The sequence below is a fragment of the Oncorhynchus clarkii genome, chromosome 16, assembly GCF_045791955.1.
Source record: "Oncorhynchus clarkii lewisi isolate Uvic-CL-2024 chromosome 16, UVic_Ocla_1.0, whole genome shotgun sequence".
Classification (NCBI taxonomy): domain Eukaryota; kingdom Metazoa; phylum Chordata; class Actinopteri; order Salmoniformes; family Salmonidae; genus Oncorhynchus; species Oncorhynchus clarkii.
Genome location: NC_092162.1, coordinates 43,368,206 through 43,389,590, shown reverse-complemented (window position 1 = coordinate 43,389,590; position 21,385 = coordinate 43,368,206). Strand labels below are relative to the sequence as shown.

The following is a 21,385-nucleotide window of genomic DNA, read 5'->3' as shown; positions in this document are numbered from 1 at the left end:
CACTGGATGCAGAGTGCTCTGACTGAGTGCCCTTAGAGTGGCCCAGAGTGGATGTGTAATCATGGACAAGTGTAGAGTCATTTACTATGCTAAACCCCTAGTTATTTTTCATTGGTAGCTCAGAGCATGTCAATTGATACATAACAACAACAGCACTGGAAATTGGAAATTATAGTAGCCTAGTCTATGTTGTGCTTGTTGTAACAGCTTGATAGCAGTGTGTTTACTTTCATATTTCCTGCATGACCCAACATAGTTTTTTGGCATAAAAAACATTTATTTCACTTTTTTAGTATTCTATCACAAAGAGCACAGCTTCAAATTAATTTAAAAAACAAATATTCCCCATCTCAAGAAGTTAAGAAGAAAAAATCACTATAGTAGGTGCCTATAAAGTGTTAAATAAATTAACAGGGTTTACTGTAACAGGGCTGAACGTAACGGATTGACGACTTCATCTTAAATCAGCCATAAATTGTGACAGGAAGCTTGTTGTGTGCAACAGGGAGGGGCAATTGAATGCAAGCTTCACTTAAACATTTCAATTGTTAAAAAGATTCTAGCCTGTCTATCTATTGGTAACAGGGTTGATGCGTTGTGCTCAACCCGCTCAGTTTTCCACCGCAAAACACCAGAAAATGGCCATAAAGTGTAGAACCAGCTCACCTGTTTTTACATTATGATTTGGCTATTAGATGTTCAATATCTCTTGAAATATATATATATATTTAAAAGTTTTATTCAGTTCATGTAACAGGATTTACCTTAAAATGAGGGACAGACATAAAGGAACCTCTAATCACATGAAGTAAATAATAATTGTCAGAAATGACTTTGTCAAAGCAACAAAATAACAAGGGCTTTACAATGATGGTGAAAACTTGGAGAAAGTTTGGGATTAAGTGGGTTAAAGTGCACAGAGGGACATGTCAAAAGGCTGAATTTTGGCACATAAGCAAGTCTTTGTTCATATTAAAAAATTAGATTTATTGAATTGTCCATGTGGTCTATATTAAACGGGCACTTCATTTAATATAACAGGCTTTTAAAATGCTATATTTGTGCTCAATTTCTACTTTAAATATCAAAGGGACGAAAAAGGCATTCATTTCGTGGAACGACCCAGCCACAGACGTTAAGGAATAGGCCTCGCTGTTAGTTGAAGGATATAGCCAACCTAATCTCTCCATAACACCAGTAGCACAGGCAGGAAAACAGTTCTCGTGGTTAGTGAGGGTGTTATCCCTCGCCGCCTCCTTTCTTCATTTCCTATTTTCCTCTCCTCTACTGTGCTTTTCCCCTGTGGTGGGCTGGATGGCTGGATATGATAGGTTTAGTGTTATTGGAAACAGACAGGGGTTGGCACAGAGACCGTTACTACCACTGCAGTCACATTCAGCTTCTGTAGCTATGAGAAAGAGGAACTTACACATGTAAGTACTGTCCTCAACTCCTCTCTGTCTCTATATTGGCACCCTATTCCTTATGCAGTGCACTATATGGGGAATTAGGGTAGCGTTTCAGACGGAACCAGTTAATGCTCCTTTAAGGAGACAAAGGAACGCAGATATATACAGTGGGGAGAACATGTATTTGATACACTGCCGATTTTGCAGGTTTCCTACCTACAAAGCATGTAGAGGTCTGTAATTTTTATCATAGGTACACTTCAACTGTGAGAGACGGAATCTAAAACAAAAATCCAGAAAATCACATTGTATGATTTTTAAGTAATTAATTTGCATTTTATTGCATGACATAAGTATTTGATACATCAGAAAAGCAGAACTTAATATTTGGTACAGAAACCTTTGTTTGCAATTACAGAGATCATACGTTTCCTGTAGTTCTTGACCAGGTTTGCACACACTGCAGCAGGGATTTTGGCCCACTCCTCCATACAGACCTTCTCCAGATCCTTCAGGTTTTGGGGCTGTCGCTGGGCAATACGGACTTTCAGCTCCCTCCAAAGATTTTCTATTGGGTTCAGGTCTGGAGACTGGCTAGGCCACTCCAGGACCTTGAGATGCTTCTTACGGAGCCACTCCTTAGTTGCCCTGGCTGTGTGTTTCGGGTCATTGTCATGCTGGAAGACCCAGCCACGACCCATCTTCAATGCTCTTACTGAGGGAAGGAGGTTGTTGGCCAAGATCTCGCGATACATGGCCCCATCCATCCTCCCCTCAATACGGTGCAGTCGTCCTGTCCCCTTTTGAGAAAAGCATCCCCAAAGAATGATGTTTCCACCTCCATGACTCACGGTTGGGATGGTGTTCTTGGGGTTGTACTCATCCTTCTTCTTCCTCCAAACACGTTGAGTGGAGTTTAGACCAAAAAGCTCTATTTTTGTCTCATCAGACCACATGACCTTCTCCCATTCCTCCTCTGGATCATCCAGATGGTCATTGGCAAACTTCAGACGAGCCTGGACATGCGCTGGCTTGAGCAGGGGGACCTTGCATGCGCTGCAGGATTTTAATCCATGACGGCATAGTGTGTTACTAATGGATTTCTTTGAGACTGTGGTCCCAGCTCTCTTCAGGTCATTGACCAGGTCCTGCCGTGTAGTTCTGGGCTGATCCCTCACCTTCCTCATGATCATTGATGCCCCACGAGGTGAGATCTTGCATGGAGCCCCAGACCGAGGGTGATTGACCATCATCTTGAACTTCTTTCATTTTCTAATAATTGCGCCAACAGTTGTTGCCTTCTCACCAAGCTGCTTGCCTATTGTCCTGTAGCCCATCCCAGCCTTGTGCAGGTCTACAATTTTATCCCTGATGTCCTTACACAGCTCTCTGGTCTTGGCCATTGTGTAGAGGTTGGAGTCTGTTTGATTGAGTGTGTGTGGACAGGTGTCTTTTATACAGGTAACGAGTTCAAACAGGTGCAGTTAATACAGGTAATGAGTGGAGAACAGGAGGGTTTCTTAAAGAAAAACTAACAGGTCTGTGAGAGCCAGAATTCTTACTGGTTAGTAGGTGATCAAATACTTACAGTGCGGCAAAAAAGTATTTAGTCAGCCACCCAATTGTGCAAATTCTTCCACTTAAAAAGATGAGAGAGGCCTGTAATTTTCATCATAGGTACACTTCAACTATGACAGACAAAATGAGAAAAAAAATCCAGAAAATCACATTGTAGGATTTTTAATTAATTAATTTGCAAATAATGGTGGAAAATAAGTATTTGGTCACCTACAAACAAGCAACATTTCTGGCTCTCACAGACCTGTAACTTCTTCTTTAAGAGGCTCCTCTGTCCTCCACTCGTTACCTGTATTAATGGCACCTGTTTGAACTTGTTATCAGTATAAAAGACACCTGTCCACAACCTCAAACAGTCACACTCCAAACTCCACTATGGCCAAGACCAAAGAGCTGTCAAAGGACACCAGAAACAAAATTGTAGACCTGCACCAGGCTGGGAAGACTGAATCTGCAATAGGTAAGCAGCTTGGTTTGAAGAAATCAACTGTGGGAGCAATTATTAGGAAATGGAAGACCTACAAGACCACTGATAATCTCCCTGGGGCTTCACGCAAGATCTCACCTCGTGGGGTCAAAATGATCAGAAGAACAGTGAGCAAAAATCCCAGAACCACACGGGGGGACCTAGTGAATGACCTGCAGAGAGCTGGGACCAAAGTAACAAAGCCTACCATCAGTAACACACTACGCCGCCAGGGACTCAAATCCTGCAGTGCCAGACGTGTCCCCCTGCTTAAGCCAGTACATGTCCAGGCCCGTCTGAAGTTTGCTAGAGAGCATTTGGATGATCCAGAAGAAGATTGGGAGAATGTCAGATGAAACCAAAATATAACTTTTTGGTAAAAACTCAACTCGTCGTGTTTGGAGGACAAAGAATGCTGAGTTGCTGAGTTGCATCCAAAGAACACCATACCTACTGTGAAGCATGGGGGTGGAAACATCATGCTTTGGGGCTGTTTTTCTGCAAAGGGACCAGGACGACTGATCCGTGTAAAGGAAAGAATGAATGGGGCCATGTATCGTGAGATTTTGAGTGAAAACCTTCCATCAGCAAGGGCATTGAAGATGAAACGTGGCTGGGTCTTTCAGCATGACAATGATCCCAAACACACCGCCCGGGCAATGAAGTAGTGGCTTCGTAAGAAGCATTTCAAGGTCCTGGAGTGGCCTAGCCAGTATTCAGATCTCAACCCCATAGAAAATCTTTGGAGGGAGTTGAAAGTCCGTGTTGACCAGCAACAGCCCCAAAACATCACTGCTCTAGAGGAGATCTGCATGGAGGAATGGGCCAAAATACCAGCAACAGTGTGTGAAAACCTTGTGAAGACTTACAGAAAACGTTTGACCTCTGTCATTGCCAACAAAGGGTATATAACAAAGTATTGAGATAAACTTTTGTTATTGACCAAATACTTATTTTCCACCATAATTTGCTAATAAATTCATAAAAAATCCTACAATGTGATTTTCGGGAATTTTTTTCTCATTTTGTCTGTCATAGTTGAAGTGTACCTATGATGAAAATTACAGGCCTCTCATCTTTTTAAGTGGGAGAACTTGCACAATTGGTGGCTGACTAAATACTTTTTTGCCCCACTGTATGTAATGCAATAAAATGCTAATTAATTACTTAAAAATCATAGAATGTGATTTTCTGGATTTTTGTATTAGATTCCGTCTCTCACGGTTGAAGTGTACCTATGATAAAACTTACAGACCTCTACATGCTTTGTAAGTAGGAAAACCTGCAAAATTGGCAGTGTATCAAATACATGTTCTCCCCACTGTAACTGTTCTAACTCCTCGACAAGAGACGAGACATAACAGCAGAAACCCTCTCATTCTCTCCAGCAGCATGTCAGTGGAGAAATAAAGACTAATGGACTAACCTCTCCCGCTAATCACTTTTTTTTATATAGTCTCCTCCCATAGAGAAGACCTTCCTTCAGGGGAGATTAAACATTCTATTTTTAATACCAACATGCAAATGGCTGCTATCTCTGCTGCTGACGGTTCACTTTCTTTAACCCAATCACAAAAGTTTGTTCCAGGCGCGTTATAAACCTCGTAATTATTCTTAATTATGTCTTGAAGTTATTTGTTTGTTGTTTTTTTAAACCAAATTGGGCTCCTGTAGATTGTATCGTCTCACTTTTATTTAACCGTTTCAATTTCATGCTTTATATTAATCATTCAGGGAATAACGGAATTAATCAGAGCCATGAAATTCTGATATGTCATTTTTTCCCTTCCCCACAACAATTAATTAGATTTAATCCGTAACTGGATTTTGGTTTATGTTCTTTATCTCCTGGAATACAATGTCTGTAAATGTGAATTTAGGAGATCAAACAATTTTGACTGCATTGTTAAGGAGCTTAGTGTGGGGGAAGTCAAGAGGCACAAAACAGAGGGAGTGAGAGAGGGAGGAGGGAGAGAGGGGGAGGGAGGGAGGAGAGAGGAACGGCTGCTCTCTTCCAGCAGGGGAAGAGACTGGGGTTCAGAGCTATAGGCCTGCTCAGCTCACTGAAAGAATTCCACCAGAGCAGTCAGGTACTGTTTTGTTGGTCTGTTTTGTCATTGTCCTAGCTTCTCCTCTCCTCCCCTTGTCCTCCAGTGTGGCAAGCCCTCCACTTCTACAGATTAGCCTAGCTGCTACCATGTAGCTCCCTGTGCCCGCTGCTGGCCTGGCACTGCCCCCAAAGTTCGTCCAGCGGCCGCCAACTGAGGAACTGAGGGCACCACCAGCGTTCGGGTACAGGGACCAGGCAGGACACAGGCAGACGAGCTAACAGAGACTTTGTCCAAAAGGCCTCCTTATTCCCTATATAGTGCACAAGCGACTCACTATAGTGAACTATTGTGCGCTAGCAGCTCTGGCCAGAAGTAGAGAGTTGACAGAAAGAGCTGACAGAGTGCAGCAGCCCTTTGAGTTAGCAAGGCACTCAGAGGCAGCAGCATGGGTGAGCTGTGCAGGCCAACATGCCGACTGTTTCATTATCAATGGGAAGCTTAAGAGAAACGCATTGTTCATTTCGAAACCATGATCACTGTTTCCAGTTCACAATGGTATGTTGTTGATGTCTTAGCTTCACATCACGTGGCCTGGCCAATACTTTTTCTGCCTGGAGACGAGTTGACTGTCTTCTGGTGTCTGTTTGTTATTTTCCGGGTTGACACTAGTCAGAACATGCAGGGTTCCCCAACTGGTGGTCCGCCTGGGATTTTATTTGGCCACCCAAGTTTTCTCAGCAAAACATTGTAAACATTTTATTTTTATTTTTTTATTGTTGGACATAAAAGACATAAAATACTGTATAAACACCAGCAAATCAGCTCCAGTTGATTTCTATTTTGGAAATGTGTTCCAAGGTATTCCCACACATAATAGTACAGTATGTGATCGTATACGAATGTAAGCACGGTTTGAATCATTCTGGTTTAGTTTGGGCCTCTTGCTGGCAATTTTCAGTTTGCAAATGATTTGTAATTATCTTCCAGCCCGCGGCTGACTCTAGTTGAGGATCCCTGATGTAGAGTAACAGTAGGACTATACAGTAGCTGTTTTACAGCACACATCCAGCAGTGGTGGTCAGTCGGAAGACCTGTGCCTACACACTGACTAATGATGATGAGCTGGTAGATGAAATGGCATGGTTGACAAACACAGGACAGATTGACTCATCCAGGAAGCGGTTAATGCATTTAGTGAGCTGAGCAATCTGAGGTTTTTTTGTAAGCTTGTCTGTGGGATGATGTAATTCCCACGTTAGCTGACGTGTGTCTTCCCTCCAGTACATCATTTTTGGTTCGCTACAATTTACACGGTTGTAATGTGTCAACAAATCAAAGCTGACCCACAAACAAGGTTTGTTTAGAAAACAGATGGCTCAATGTGTCCGTGAGCAGACAAAGATGGCTCTGCATCGGGTGGAGTTGCTGTTTAACTGGTAGTCTCTCATGACAGACAAATCGAGTAGCTGGCCAGCTGCACGCCGCCCGCACGCAAGAGTTGGGTCTGGGTTCGGAGATTAGGCCTGTTTGACACACTGGTAGCATTGGCGGTAAATTGAAAGAGTTGTTTTTACTATACAAGGCTATTCCTACTGTTCAATATAGCTCAGAAGCAAATCAAGCCTGGACAAGAATGTCTCCATTGTAGCCTACAAATGCTACCACAGACTCAGCCAGGCGTATCAACCATGATGCCCCAAGGCCTCTCTAGGTCTAGGCTATTAGGTGACTGGCTCATGATTCACCACCACTAGCTCTTGCATGTTAATTGCTTCACGAGTTCCCGCTGTATATGTCTGCTAGCGAGGAGGAGAGAAAAGACGACGTGGCTTCAAACAAGAAAGCTACTAACAAGCGAAGTCAATCGTGCTATTCAAATCCCTTGGTTGGCAGCATAATGAGTCCCTACCCGTCAAGAGCAGCCAAAAGGAGGGGAAAACAGCATCAACACAGCTCCATTGCTTGGTACAGCTTCTCTTCCTGGTAGCTACATTAGCAGTTGACCTTTGAGACGTTATATATGGTCACCGTTCATTCATTCAGTCTCTTCTTCTGCTCCTGCTCCTGCTTCTTCTTCTTCTGCTTCAGTGCAGCTGCCGCCAGTTCACCCACCAAAACACGAACAAGGAAAAATGAAACGCAAATTCTTCCCAAGCCATAGGGAAGGAGGAGATAGAGGGAAAGGAGGAAGGAAGGGAGAGATGGATGGGTAGTAAAATATTCCTTGCCTTTGGAAAATGTTCAGACCCCTCGACTTTTTACACACTTTGTTACGTTACAGCCTTATTCTAAAATGGATTCAATAAATACAAATCCTCAGCAATCTACACACAATACCCCATAATGACATCACAATACCCCATAATGACATCACAATACCCCACAATGACATCACAATACCTCAAAATGAAGAAGCAAAAACAAGTGTTTAGAAATGTTGGGGTTAGGGAGGTGTAAGGAGTTAGGGAGGTGGAGGGGGGTTAGGGAAGTGTGGGGGTTAGAGAGGTGGAGGGGGGTTAGGGAGGTGGAGGGGGGTTAGGGAAGTATGGGGGTTAGAGAGGTGTAGGGAGTTAGGGAGGTGGAGGGGGGTTAGGGAAGTGTGGGGGTTAGGGAGGTGGAGGGGGGTTGGGGAAGTGTGGGGGTTAGGGAGGTGTAAGGAGTTAGGGAGGTGGAGGGGGGTTAGGGAAGTGTGGGGGTTAGAGAGGTGGAGGGGGGTTAGGGAGGTGGAGGGGGGTTAGGGATGGGGGTTAGAGAGGTGTAGGGAGTTAGGGAGGTGTGGGGGGTTAGGGAAGTGTGGGGGTTAGGGAGGTGGAGGGGGGTTAGGGAGGTGGAGGGGGGTGTGGGAGTTAGGGAGGTGTGGGAGTTAGGGAGGTGGAAGGTGGTTATGGAGGTGGAGGGGGGTTAGGGAGGTGGAGGGGGGTGCTGCCTGCCTGCATTCTAAAGCCCTAAAGGGCAAAAGGCTGAGGGGTTTGAGGTGGAAAGAACTGCTGCCTCAGCAGGAGCCTGATTATACCTCCAGAGGGATATGCTCTGTGCTGCATCCCAAATAGCACCCTAATCCCATTAGGCTCTTGTTCAAAAGTAGTGCATTATATAAGGAACACTTTGCCATTTGGGATGCACCTCTCCTCTGTTTTACTCTGCTCTGCTCTCTGCTCTGCTCTGCTCTGCTCTCTGCTCTGCACCTCCATAGCACTACGCTCATACAAAGGAAGCAGCATGGCGGCTGCAGCCGTGGTTCAGTCAGGGTGGGCGGGCAGCGCAGGAAGTGGGCTTGACCCTGGTTTATAGCCTAGCCCAGCTCTTTTATGGGACACCTAAGAGCAGCCCACCCACCTCCCACACCTCAGCCCACCCCAGCACACGCAAGGCTAGGCCAGGCCAGGCCCCAGTGGCCCCTAGGAACTCACTCTTTATGGGCTGAGGGAGGGAGGTTGGAGGGAGGGACCAAGGATGACAGTTACCAGGTTTTGACAGCAGAGGACTGGGGGAGGGAGGAGTGTGTGTAAGTGGAGAGGGACTGTAAATATATATGCTGTATACCAGACCCACCTGGAGCACTGTAGATAGCCTCTATATCCCGCCCCATCCAGACATATGCAAATTACTAAATCAAAGAACCAGCTGATTAGTCCAGCCACATCTCTCTATTCTCGTCCTTGGCTTGATTCTCTCTGCTGCCCTCCCCTCTCTCCCGCTCTCCCTCACTGGCTGCTGTGAAATGCAAATGTGGAGTGTAACGAACGATGTAGGCTTGTGTCCGACACGTTTCACCCCCCTGGCGTCCCCACCGACACGCACACGGTCCCCAGCTACCTCGTCCAGCACGCCACTAATTACCCTTGTTGTAGCGCTATGCCTGATCATCCTTGATGTCACAATGCGCTGCGTCCATCGCTGCCATTGTCTCCACTTGTTAGCCCCTCACTGCCTGGCGTTGCTTGGTCCTGATGGAATAATACTGATCAAGGGATAGAAAACACAGCATGGTATTGGATGCACTATTAAAACGAGGCAGAGAGGGAGAGGAGGGTGAGATGTGCATGTCGAACGGGGTCCTGATTCATTTAGGAAGGATTCTTCCGGAGCCTATGATTAATCCCTGCAGGATGTGATGGTGTCAGCGGTGGACAAAAAAACAGAGTAACGTTGAATAATAATAATTAATAGATTCATATCCTGGTTGAACAGACAGAGACCTTAAAGAGCATAGAGGGAGGGGTGGAGAGAGGGGGGGGGATAAGAAGGGTGGGGGTGGAGAAAAGCAGATAGGGGGAGAGAGAGAGGAGGGAGGGAGGGGTGTGAGAGAGGGAAGGAGAGAAGAAGGGAGGGAAGGAGTGGAAAAGTGGGAAGATAAAACAGACAGAGGAGGGTTGCATGCAGAGGATCTGTCTCCCAATTTGTTCTCACTTTGTTCCAGTAATAAGATCCAGACCTCCCCTCTACCGTGGACCAGATAATTAACTCCTGGGGATAAACTGTGAAGAGGGGCTCTCTCTTTCCCTCTGTCTCTCCCTTTCTCTACCCATCTCTCTCTCTTTCTCTCTGTCTCCCTCTCTCTCTTGATTTATAGCATTGTGGTGGGGATGACATCTCTGCAGCCAGTCTGCAAAGCATTGTTACATAAATTGCAAACTTTCCTTGATATATGTTTTCACAGTTAGATTGGAAATGAGTAGCATGGATAGAGGAGGGGGTACAACCAAAATGAGATGGCAATGCTTCCTTCCCAGAAATAGATTTAGGGTAATATGAGCCCAATACATGTATTTAACATGCCTTTGGTTTTTAGCTGTGCTGTAACCTCAAAAGTCTTTCTCTAGCTGGAGTACATAAAACCCTGGTTTAAATGTCAAGACATTTTTAGCCTCTTGCTTGTATTATTTGACCCATGGCATCTGTTCATTATAGCATTAAATAAGTGGCTCCGTGGAGCACTAGCCTGAAGTGTGCTCCTCTGATGTGTGGATGACACTAAGTAGTATGACTCATTTCAGTGCATGGTGAGGCTTGATCTGTGAAATGTGGCGCCCTGGGCAGTCCGTTGGTTTGTGGTGTTCTTAGAAACCCACTGTCTCAGTGTCTGAGGCCTGAAGCAGCTAGGCAGCAGGACTCAGGACTCAGGTCTCAGGTCATGCTAATTTCCGTTAGCCGTAACCTGCTCACTTTCCTTCATTGTCTTATCAGACCTCTATTGTCCAGCAACTCCTCTGGAATGTAGCGATAAAGGTTTTCTCTCAGCATTCATTCTACTGTTCCCTAACTCATCGCCTTGGCCAGGGTGAACTTTCCAAAGCAGCAGGAGGGACCAAAAGAAAGGCCTTTTCCGTTATCTGCTTCCCCTTTGACTGTGAGTGTGAGTCACAATGCGCTCTCTTTCATTTATTCACCCACATCTCTCTCTTTCTCTCTTTCAGAAACATGTGAAGACCGTGGTGAAGATAAAAGCGCGAACCTAGCCTTTGAGAACACAAAGAGGAAGGTAGCCTCCCTCCCACTCCTCCTCCATCCTCCCCCTGTTCAGTCTGCTGTTGCCTTGTTGCAGAGTCCCTAGTGGTATGGAGGGCCGACGGTCGCGGCGAGTCACACAATACAGCGCCAGGACATTCCCAGCGGGCCCTACACGGGGCGCTGTGCTGGCCATGCTGGGCTGCTGGGTGTTAGCTGTCGCTGCCACCGTATGCCAAGGCCAGACCACCTTCACCAGCTTCCACCCAGAGCGCCGGGAGTGGGCCTTCAACCATCTGACGGTCCACCAGACAACTGGGGCGCTCTACATCGGAGCAGTCAACCGTGTCTACAAGCTATCAGGCAACCTGACCCTGATGGTGTCCCACGACACAGGCCCTGAGGACGATAACAAGGCCTGCTACCCGCCCCTCATCGTCCAGCCCTGCTCTGAACCCCTGACCTCCACTAACAACGTCAACAAGCTGCTCCTCATAGACTACAGCCAGAATCGCCTTCTGGCTTGCGGTAGCCTCTACCAGGGAGTCTGTAAACTCCTTCGTCTGGACGACCTGTTTATCCTAGTGGAGCCGTCCCATAAGAAAGAGCACTACCTCTCCAGCGTCAACCAGACAGGCACCATGTACGGGGTAATCGTGCCCTCCCATGGCCAGGACGGGACTCTCTTCATCGGGACGGCAGTAGACGGCAAGCAGGACTACTTCCCTACCATCTCCAGCCGTAAGCTGCCCCGTGACCCAGAGTCCTCATCCATGCTTGACTACGAGCTCCACACGGACTTCGTCTCGTCTCTGATAAAGATCCCGTCAGACACGCTTGCGCTGGTGTCCCACTTCGACATCTACTACGTGTATGGCTTCGCCAGTGGTTCCTTCGTCTACTTCCTGACCGTCCAGCCTGAGACGCCGGAGAACAGCATGTCATCTGGCGGATCCTCCAACGACCTCTTCTACACCTCGCGCATCGTACGCCTCTGCAAGGATGACCACAAGTTCCACTCGTACGTCTCCTTACCCGTGGGCTGCGTGAGGAATGGCGTGGAGTACCGTCTCCTGCAGGCTGCCTACCTAGCTAAGCCGGGCCGTGTGCTGGCCGCCTCGCTGAACATCAGTGCCACAGACGACGTGCTCTTCACCGTGTTCTCCAAGGGCCAGAAGCAGTACCACCAGCCGCCAGATGACTCTGCGCTCTGCGTGTTCACCATGAAGGACATCAACGCCCGTATCAAGGAGCGCCTGCAGTCCTGCTACCAGGGAGAGGGCAACCTGGAGCTCAACTGGCTGCTGGGAAAAGACGTGCAGTGCACAAAAGCTGTGAGTTACAGAGGAGACACACGGACGCACACACACACACACACACACATGCACACACGCACACACACACACTGCTGAGGAAGCACATGCAATGCACCAAGACGAAGAGTTGAATAAGGCCCATTCAGAGGTTAAGGAACTACAGAGAAACGCATACTGTAAATGGTGCATATTTCAAACACATAATGTAAATAGTGCATATTTCAAACACATACTGTAAATGGTGCATATTTCAAACACATACTGTAAATAGTGCATATTTCAAACACATACTGTAAATGGTGCATATTTCAAACACATACTGTAAATAGTGCATATTTCAAACACATACTGTAAATAGTGCATAGTTCAAACACACTGTAAATAGTTCAATGTTCAAACACATACTGTAAATAGTGCATAGTTCAAACACACTGTAAATAGTTCAAAGTTCAAACACATACTGTAAATAGTGCATAGTTCAAACACACTGTAAATAGTTCAAAGTTCAAACACATACTGTAAATAGTTCAAAGTTCAAACATACTGTATATAGTTCTCTCTCCGTAATCATCCCCAATGACCATTTTGGCTCAGTAGAGTCACGTGGTCTGTTATCATTTCTACAGAGAACAATGTACAATAGTGCTAGACTCATCTTACACAGTGCAAATCCAAGGTTATTGTAGGCATTGATACAGTGAAACCAAACCAGCCATCATTATTCAGCCTCTGTTCCCATTCACATCTCAACGTTCACTTACCAAGAAGCAGACAGCTCCCTTCCACTGGGAGTTCTCATCAGCCTCAGTTCAATGTAGAAAGCCAGCAGAATAATTCATTTACATTTTACACTGACTGTAGTCTACTGAGGTTACCGCTGGTAATAGCTTACAGAGCCATTCCTCAGCTCAACTCAGCTCTAATATCATGTGTACCAGTCTGTTTGTGCTAACGTTCCACTTCTTGCCACTCCATTACTGGCATATTACACAGAGTACAAGGAGTGGAATACTAGCACAAAACAAATCTGGACTTTAGGCTACCGCTCTAATGTTTCCTCTAGGCATTAAACAACAGGGCAGCAACCCCAGCTCACCAACGACCCTGGAAACGACAAGGTTGAGTCCGAGTCTGGGAGGAACTACGGTGGATGCACACACTCATAATAATAACAAACACAGCAATCAAGATAACTGCCTTTGACGGCTCTACTTTGCAGGGATACAACATTTCCCTTTATCAAATCATTCTCACACTACATGTAATTAGGCCTAATTGTTTTGCAGCTCCGGGGAGCAGAACAGGCACATTAAAGACTATCTGAATGACTGAGAAATATTCACAAATTAAGGAGGGGATTTATTTTCCTTGGCGAGCACCAAAGTGATTCTATTCTACTCCAATGCAATCCAAAGAAACACTCTTTGCCCTCGAAGATGGGCAGGGAGAAGGGGGAAGAGATGGGGAGAAAGAGAGCAGACGGGAGAGAGAGAGAGAAAGAAAGAGAGAAGGCGAGCTCATTTAGTGTACCAGTAGCCAGAGCACAAGCCATCCCCTCCTTTCTGAAATCCCTGTTCTCTAATACCAGGCCACATATCAGCCACATCTTGTCAGCCACAGTTTGGGTTCTTTATTTTAATTCAGTCCCACAAGGCGTCTGTCCTGCCTGCTCCTCTGTGTCTTTGGTCTTTAATTGCTAATATGAATTAAAAGGGGGAATTATGAACACTAATGACTATAGGCCTAAGTGTTTAGTCTCTACGACATGTAGGATGTGCATGTATGTGTGTGAAGTCTATAGGCTAGGCATGCTTGTTAGTGATTTCCTTCAAGTGCAAGTGTCTCATTTTGAAAGTGTGTGTGTGTCTTTTGTGTGTCTTCTGTGTGTCTGTGTGCATGTCAATGCCTGTATGTAGCGTACGTGTGGGCCAGGGGGATGGGTTTGGGGTGTACAGAGGATTCTATATTTTTGGGCCATATTAATGATATCCCCGGCGAGATCAGAAGTGTGTGGTTGGCTTTGTGCTAGTCCCCCAGGGCACTCTATTGACCGCTTTTATTAACATCACTAAATTCCCCATTAGTGCAATGTCAGAGGTGATTGTCAAGCAGAGGGAGACGTTATCTGGGGCCTGCACTGTTTGGTTTCATTTGCACCACAAAGACGGAGGGAGGCAGGGAGGCAGGGAGGGAGGGAGGGAGGGAGGGAAGGAAGGAAGGGAGGGAGGGAGGGAGGGAGAGAGAGGATGCGGAGAGAGAGAGAGAGGGAGGCGGGTGTAAAGGCTTTCACTCTCTCACCGTGGGAGTCAGATAAGATCTACTATAGCCTCTCTGTTCCCCAGGGCCCAGTTTTTCAAAAGTTATCTATCTGGATTTCACTTACCGGGTAGGATTACATGCATAGAAATAGAACGAATAGAACAGTCCCATTCAAGTTAATGGTTTGTCCATTCTATTTATTCTCTTTCTATGCATTTAATCCTATCTGGTGGGTGAAATCCCGGATAGATAACTTTTGAAAAACTGGGCCCAGGAGAATCCTCTTGCAGCCCCCAGTGAGACCATCGTCACAGCCCAGACCTCCTCCAACATTCTCTCCTATCTCCTTCAGTTCAGCAGCCCTCATTAGAATGTTCCTTAAACTCTGAGCCGCATTCCATAGTATCAACCCTCCTCTCCTCTGTCCTCTGCTAGCCAAGGAAATGTTTCTAGCGGCTAGCCCAGCAGATACAGAGATGTAGCATGTAATGATGTTTAATGGATTATGCAGATAGACGTCAACAGATGAAGAGCTCTGAAAGCTTGGTCATATTACACCCCAACAGCTGGATATGTCCTCTGGTATGCGAACCTTGACTGTGTTTTCGTTCAATCTCCCTCAAGTGGCATGGTTGTCTTTTCTAAATGGGGCTGAGGTTCTGTGCACAGCTGCTTTCCTAAAGGGGGAAAAATAATCAAATTTCCCCAATACACTAGTCCTCAATGTTAAAATAAACTCATATAGATAAAATCTATTGAAAAAAACCCATTTACATGAGGGTCAGACTTGGTCTATACTGTCTGGAAGCTGACAGTCATACCAAGCCTTCCGGTATATGTGGAATAACACTAATGGGGTTCACATATTCAGCTGGTGTCACTCTCTCTTCCTCTCTATCCATGGTCATTGGCTACTCAACCATACTCACGACTATGCATGTCTAAATAGGAGGATCCACTATTGATCCTGACTGTCTCCTGAGATGGAGCGGAACCTGTGTCCACATCCCTGTCACCTAGCTATAGCTTCCCATAGTGTAGTAATGTGGATCAGAGGTCAGGAGGTTGAGGGGGACCGTGTGAAATGCTAATCAGACACTTATTGTTCACATCCGTGTCCAGACATCTGATTCTGCTTTAGAAAGTTTAACTATGTCAATTATAGGGGGTGAATGTAACCTTCACTTTACTATCAACAGTGTTTGCATTTGCGACATAATCTTGTATTAAAAATATCACCATAATAGTAGACAAGCCTGAACAAATCTGAAGTTCAGGCGTGGATATACCACCATCCCCCTGTCCATTTGGTCTGCTATGGGATTGTTAAATATTGATTAATGCCACCAGTCAATGGGGGTATTCTATTTATAGAGCACAACTATGGCAATGGTAATCAATGTTGTTAGCACCAGATTAATCCAAGAGTGAAATCTAGCTAGTGACTCCAGATCGGCAATATTTATTGGTATAAATGGGCGATGGGCAACTGGCGGCCCAGTCCACGGACCAATGTCCCAAAAATAAAATACAAATGATAATAATAATATATACTGTATATGTGCAGTTCTGTGAAAAAAGTATCAGTCCTCTTTCTAATTGTCTCTACTCTTGCACATTTTTGATACTGTAACGATTCTCGTCATATTTTAATTGAAAAACTGAACACTACACAAATAACAACAGAGTAGAAAACAAAACAATTCTGCCAGGTGAACAGACACTAAATAGAAATTAAACACCCACAACCAAAATGGGGTAAACAGGCTACCTAAGTATGATTCTCAATCAGAGACAACGAACGACACCTGCCTCTGATTGAGAACCATACTTGGCCAAACATATAGGAATATAACCTAGAAAAAAGAACCTAGACTACCCACCCCAACTCACGCCCTGACCAACCTAACACAAAGACATAAAAAAAGAACTTAAGGTCAGAACGTGACAGATACTGAATGTTATCAGATCTTCAACCAAAAGCTAATATTAGATAAAGGGAACCTGAGTGAACAAATAACACAACAATGACATAATTATTTCATTTATTTCATAAACAAAGTTATTCAACACCTAGTCCCCTTACACTCAATAACATCTCAATTGGGATTAGGTCAAGACTTACACTAGGCCATTCTCAAATTTGTTGCTTTTTAGCCATTTTCATGTAGACTTGTTTGTGTGTTTTGGATCATTGTCTTGCTGCATGACCCAGCTGCGTTTAAGCTTCAGCTCACAGATGAATGGCCTGACATTCTCCTGTAGAATTCTCTGATACAGAGTAGAATTCATGGTTCCTTCTATTAAGGCAAGTCGTACAGGTCCCGAGGCAGCAAAGCATCCCCAAACCCTCACACTACCACCACAATGCTTGACCATTTGTAACGGTTGTCGTTGGTGGAAGAAGGAGTAGGCCAAAGTGCAGCGTGGTACGCCTTCATATTTACTTTTAATACACTGAACACAAAATACAAAAGAACAAGAGAATAAATGAAAACCGAAACAGTCCCTTATGGTGCAAACACTGAAACGGAAAATAACTACCCACAAACCATAGTGGGAAAACAGGCTGCCTAAGTATGGTTCTCAATCAGAGACAACGATTGACAGATGCCTCTGATTGGGAACCATACCAGGCCAAACACATAGAACTACAAAACACGCCCTGACCAACCTAAAACAGAGACATAAAAAAGTAACTAAGGTCAGGACGTGACACCATTGGTATGAGGTGCTTGATTTCCTCCAGGCATAATAGGACCCATTTGTAAATGTATTAAAAATAAAACCAGAAATACCTGATTTACTATATATAAGTATTAAGACTCTTCGCTATGAGACTTGAAATTGAGCTCAAGTGCGTCTTGTTTCCATTGATCATCCTTGTGATGTTTCACAACTTGATTGGAGTCCACCTGTGGTAAATCCATTTGACTGGACATGATTTGGAAAGGAACACACCAGTTTATATAAGGTCCCACAGTTGACAGTACATGTCAGAGCAAAAACCATGCCATGTGACCGAAGGAATTGTCCGTAGAGCTCTGAGACAGGATTGTGTCGAGGTACAGATCTGGGGAAGGGTACCAAAACATTTCTGCAGCATTGAAGATCCCCAAGAACACAGTGGCCTCCATCATTCTTAAATGGAGGAAGTTTGGAACCACCAAAACTCTTCTTAGAGCTGGCTGCTTGGCCAAACTGAGCAATTGGGGGAGAAGGGCCTTGGTCAGGGAGGTGACCAAGAAACAGATGGTCACTCTGACAGCGCTCCAGAGTTCCTCTGTGGAGATGGGAGAACCTTCCAGAAGGACAACCATCTCTGCAGCACTCCACCAATCAGGCCTTTATGGTAGACACTCCTCAGTAAAAGGCACATGACAGCCCGATTGGAGTTTGCCAAAAGGCACCTAAAGGACTCAGACCATGAAAACCAAGATTTAATTATTTGTCCTGAATGCCAAGCTTCACGTCTGGAGGAAACCTGGCACCATATCTATTAGAGGTCGACCGATTAATCGGAATGGCCGATTAATTGGGGCCGATTTCAAGTTTTCATAACAATCGGAAATCGGTATTTCTGGGCGCCGATTTTTTTGAAAATGTATTTATTTTATTATTATTATTTTTATACCTTTATTTAAATTGGCAAGTCAGTTAAGAACACATTCTTATTTTCAATGACAGTGAGTTAACTGCCTCGTTCAGGGGCAGAACGACAGGTTTTCACCTTGTCAGCTCGGGGGATCCAATCTTGCAACCTTTACAGTTAACTAGTCCAACGCTCTAACCACCTGCCTCTCGTTGCACTACACAAGGAGCCTGCCTGTTACGCAAAAGCTATACTGCTACACTGGCAATACTATAGTGCCTATAAGAACATCCAATAGTCAAAGGTACATGAAATACAAATGGTATAGAGAGAAATAGTCCTATAAATACTATATTAACTACAACCTAAAACCTCTTACCTTGGAATATTGAGGTCTCATGTTAAAAGGAACCACCAACTTTCATATGTTCTCATGTTCTGAGCAAGGAACTCAAACGTTAGCTTTTTTACATGGCACATATTGCACTTTTACTTCTCCAACACTTTGTTTTTGTATTATTTAAACCAAATTGTTTCATTATTTATTTGAGGCTAAATATATTTTTATTGATGTATTATAAAATAAGTGTTCATTCAGTATTGTTGTAATTGTCATTATTACAAATAAATAAATAAAAAATTGGCTGATTTAATCAGTATTCACTTTTTTGTCCTCCAATAATCGGTATCGGTATCGGCGTTGAAAAATCATAATCGGTCAACCTCTAATCTCTATGGTGGTGGCAGCATCATGCTGTGGGGATGTTTTTCAGTGGCAGGGACTGGGCGACTAGTCAGGATGAAGATAAAGATGAACGGAGCAAAGTACAAAGAGATCCTTGATGAAACCTGCTCCAGAGCACTCCAGAGCAGGAGTGGTTTTGGGGCATGGATTCTACAAAATGTCGAAAGCATTCTACAAGGATGCTGGCCCATGTTGAATCTAATGCTTCCCACAGTTGTGTCAAGTTGACTGATTGTCATATGGGTGGTGGAACATTTTTGATTTACACAGGAAACGGTTGAGCGTGGAAAAACCCAGCAACTTTACAGTTCTTGCGCCTGGCACCTACAGTACTACTGTCATGACGTTGCCATGTTGGGTGAGGTTTATAACCCCCCGATAAATACCTTTCCCCCTTTTCTCTCCACTCTACAGAATGGACTCTTGGAAAGCCCTTTGTTAACATAGAGAGAGTATGGTAACATCAAAAGGTTGGGGAATGGAACAATATTTCCCTTTCTCAACCAGTTGAAAGTGTCCATTGGTACTTAAAGAATATGATGTCAGATCAGTTGTTGTCTAGGACATTATATCTGATGATAGGACGACGTAAATTGTATATTGGAAAGTCTACACATTCTAGTTCAGATTCACATGGAATTGTTGCGCAATTTAAATGTTTAAATTTGAAACTATTTGTGAAAAGATTACATGTAATTTTAGCTTCTAAATGAGATAATTGTTTTCATAAGTAAACTATGCTCACTCAGGTGCACGCCCAAGTGAACAGACATTGGTTGAGAACTATGAAACACGCCCTTCTCTCCCCCAGTACAAAAGCCAGTTAACAGAAGTCAACCTCAGTTCCCGAGGACGTGAGGACTGGTGTCCATACGTTTAAAAGGGCTAATTTCAACTACAACCTAACAAAATTAACATTTAGTTCCAGAAATGTTAGGACTGCTGTCCTAACATTTAAAAACATTTTAAAAAACCCATCTATATATATATCTTGCATTTTCCTTTTCCGAATGGGTGGTTATTAGAATGCATAAGATTCTGTATTTATGGTAGCATAGCTTCTCAAGGTCCGATAGCGAAACCAATCCCTTTGTCCCTCAGTCTTCCCGCTCTTTCATTCAAACCCAACCCCCTTCCTTTGTGTTAACAGCCATCATATCGGGTTAGCCCACTAGGGGCTTTTCATGACATGATTAGTAGTCAATGTGTGATATAACCTGTGTGTATATATATATATATATATATATATATATATATATATATATATATATATATATAAACTCAGCAAAAAAAATATATCTTTCAAAGATATTTTATAAAAATCCAAATAACTTCACAGATCTTCATTGTAAAGGGTTTAGACTGTTTCCCATGCTTGTTCAATGAACCATAAACAATTAATGAGCATGTACCTGTGGAACGGTTGTTAAGACACTAACAGCTTACAGACTGTAGGCAATTAAGGTTACAGATTTGAAAACTTAGGACACTAAAGAGGCCTTTCTCCTGACTGAAAAACACCAAAATAAAGATGCCACGGGACCTGCTCATCTGTGTGAACGTGTCTTAGGCATGCTGCAAGGAGGCATGAGGACTGCAGATGTGGCCAGTGCAATAAATTGCAATGTCCGTACTGTGAGACGCCTAAGACATCGCTACAGGGAGACAGGACGGACAGCTGATCGTCCTCGCAGTGGCAGACCACACCTGCACAGGATTGGTACATCCGAACATCACACCTGCGGGACAGGTACAGGATGGCAACAACAACTGTCTGAGTTACACCAGGAACGCACAATCCCTCCATCAGTGCTCAGACTGTCCGCAATAGGCTGAGAGAGGTTGGACTGAGGGCTTGTAGGTCTGTTGTAAGGCAGGTCCTCACCAGACATCACCGGCAACAACGTCGCCTATGGGCACAAACCCACCGTCGCTGGACCAGACAGGACTGTCAAAAAGTGCTCTTCACTGACGAGTCAGGGTTTTGTCTCACCAGGGGTGATGGTCGGATTTGCGTTTATCGTCGAAGGAGTGAGAGTTACACCGAGGCCTGTACTCTGGAGCGGGATCGATTTGGAGGTGGAGGGTCCGTCATGGTCTGGGGCGGTGTGTCACAGCATCATCAGACTGAGCTTGTTGTCATTGCAGTCTCAACGCTGTGCGTTACAGGGAAGACATCCTCCTCCCTCATGTGGTACCCTTCCTGCAGGCTCATCCTGACATGACCCTCCAGCATGACAATGCCACCAGCCATACTGCTCGTTCTGTGCTTGATTTCCTGTAAGACAGGAATGTCAGTGTTCTGCCATGGCCAGCGAAGAGCCCGGATCTCAATCCCATTGAGCACGTCTGGGACCTGTTGGATCGGAGGGTGAGGACTAGGGCCATTCCCCCCAGAAATGTCCGGGAACTTGCAGGTGCCTTGGTGCAAGAATGGGGTAACATCTCACAGCAAGAACTGGCAAATCTGGTGCAGTCCATGAGGAGGAGTGCACTGCAGTACTTAATGCAGCTGGTGGCC

The 21,385-nt window shown here is 44.8% G+C and overlaps 1 protein-coding gene across 1 annotated transcript in view; it reads left to right on the top strand.

The window, feature by feature from the left end:
* LOC139367317 (plexin-A2-like) overlaps positions 1-21,385 on the top strand; it is a 346,959-nt gene that overhangs the window by 33,252 nt on the left and 292,322 nt on the right. The window contains exon 2 of the mRNA XM_071105532.1: positions 10,922-12,286. Coding sequence (XP_070961633.1) covers positions 11,063-12,286 — 1,224 coding nt within the window. The 5' untranslated portion in view covers positions 10,922-11,062. The remainder of the gene's footprint in view (positions 1-10,921; positions 12,287-21,385) is intronic.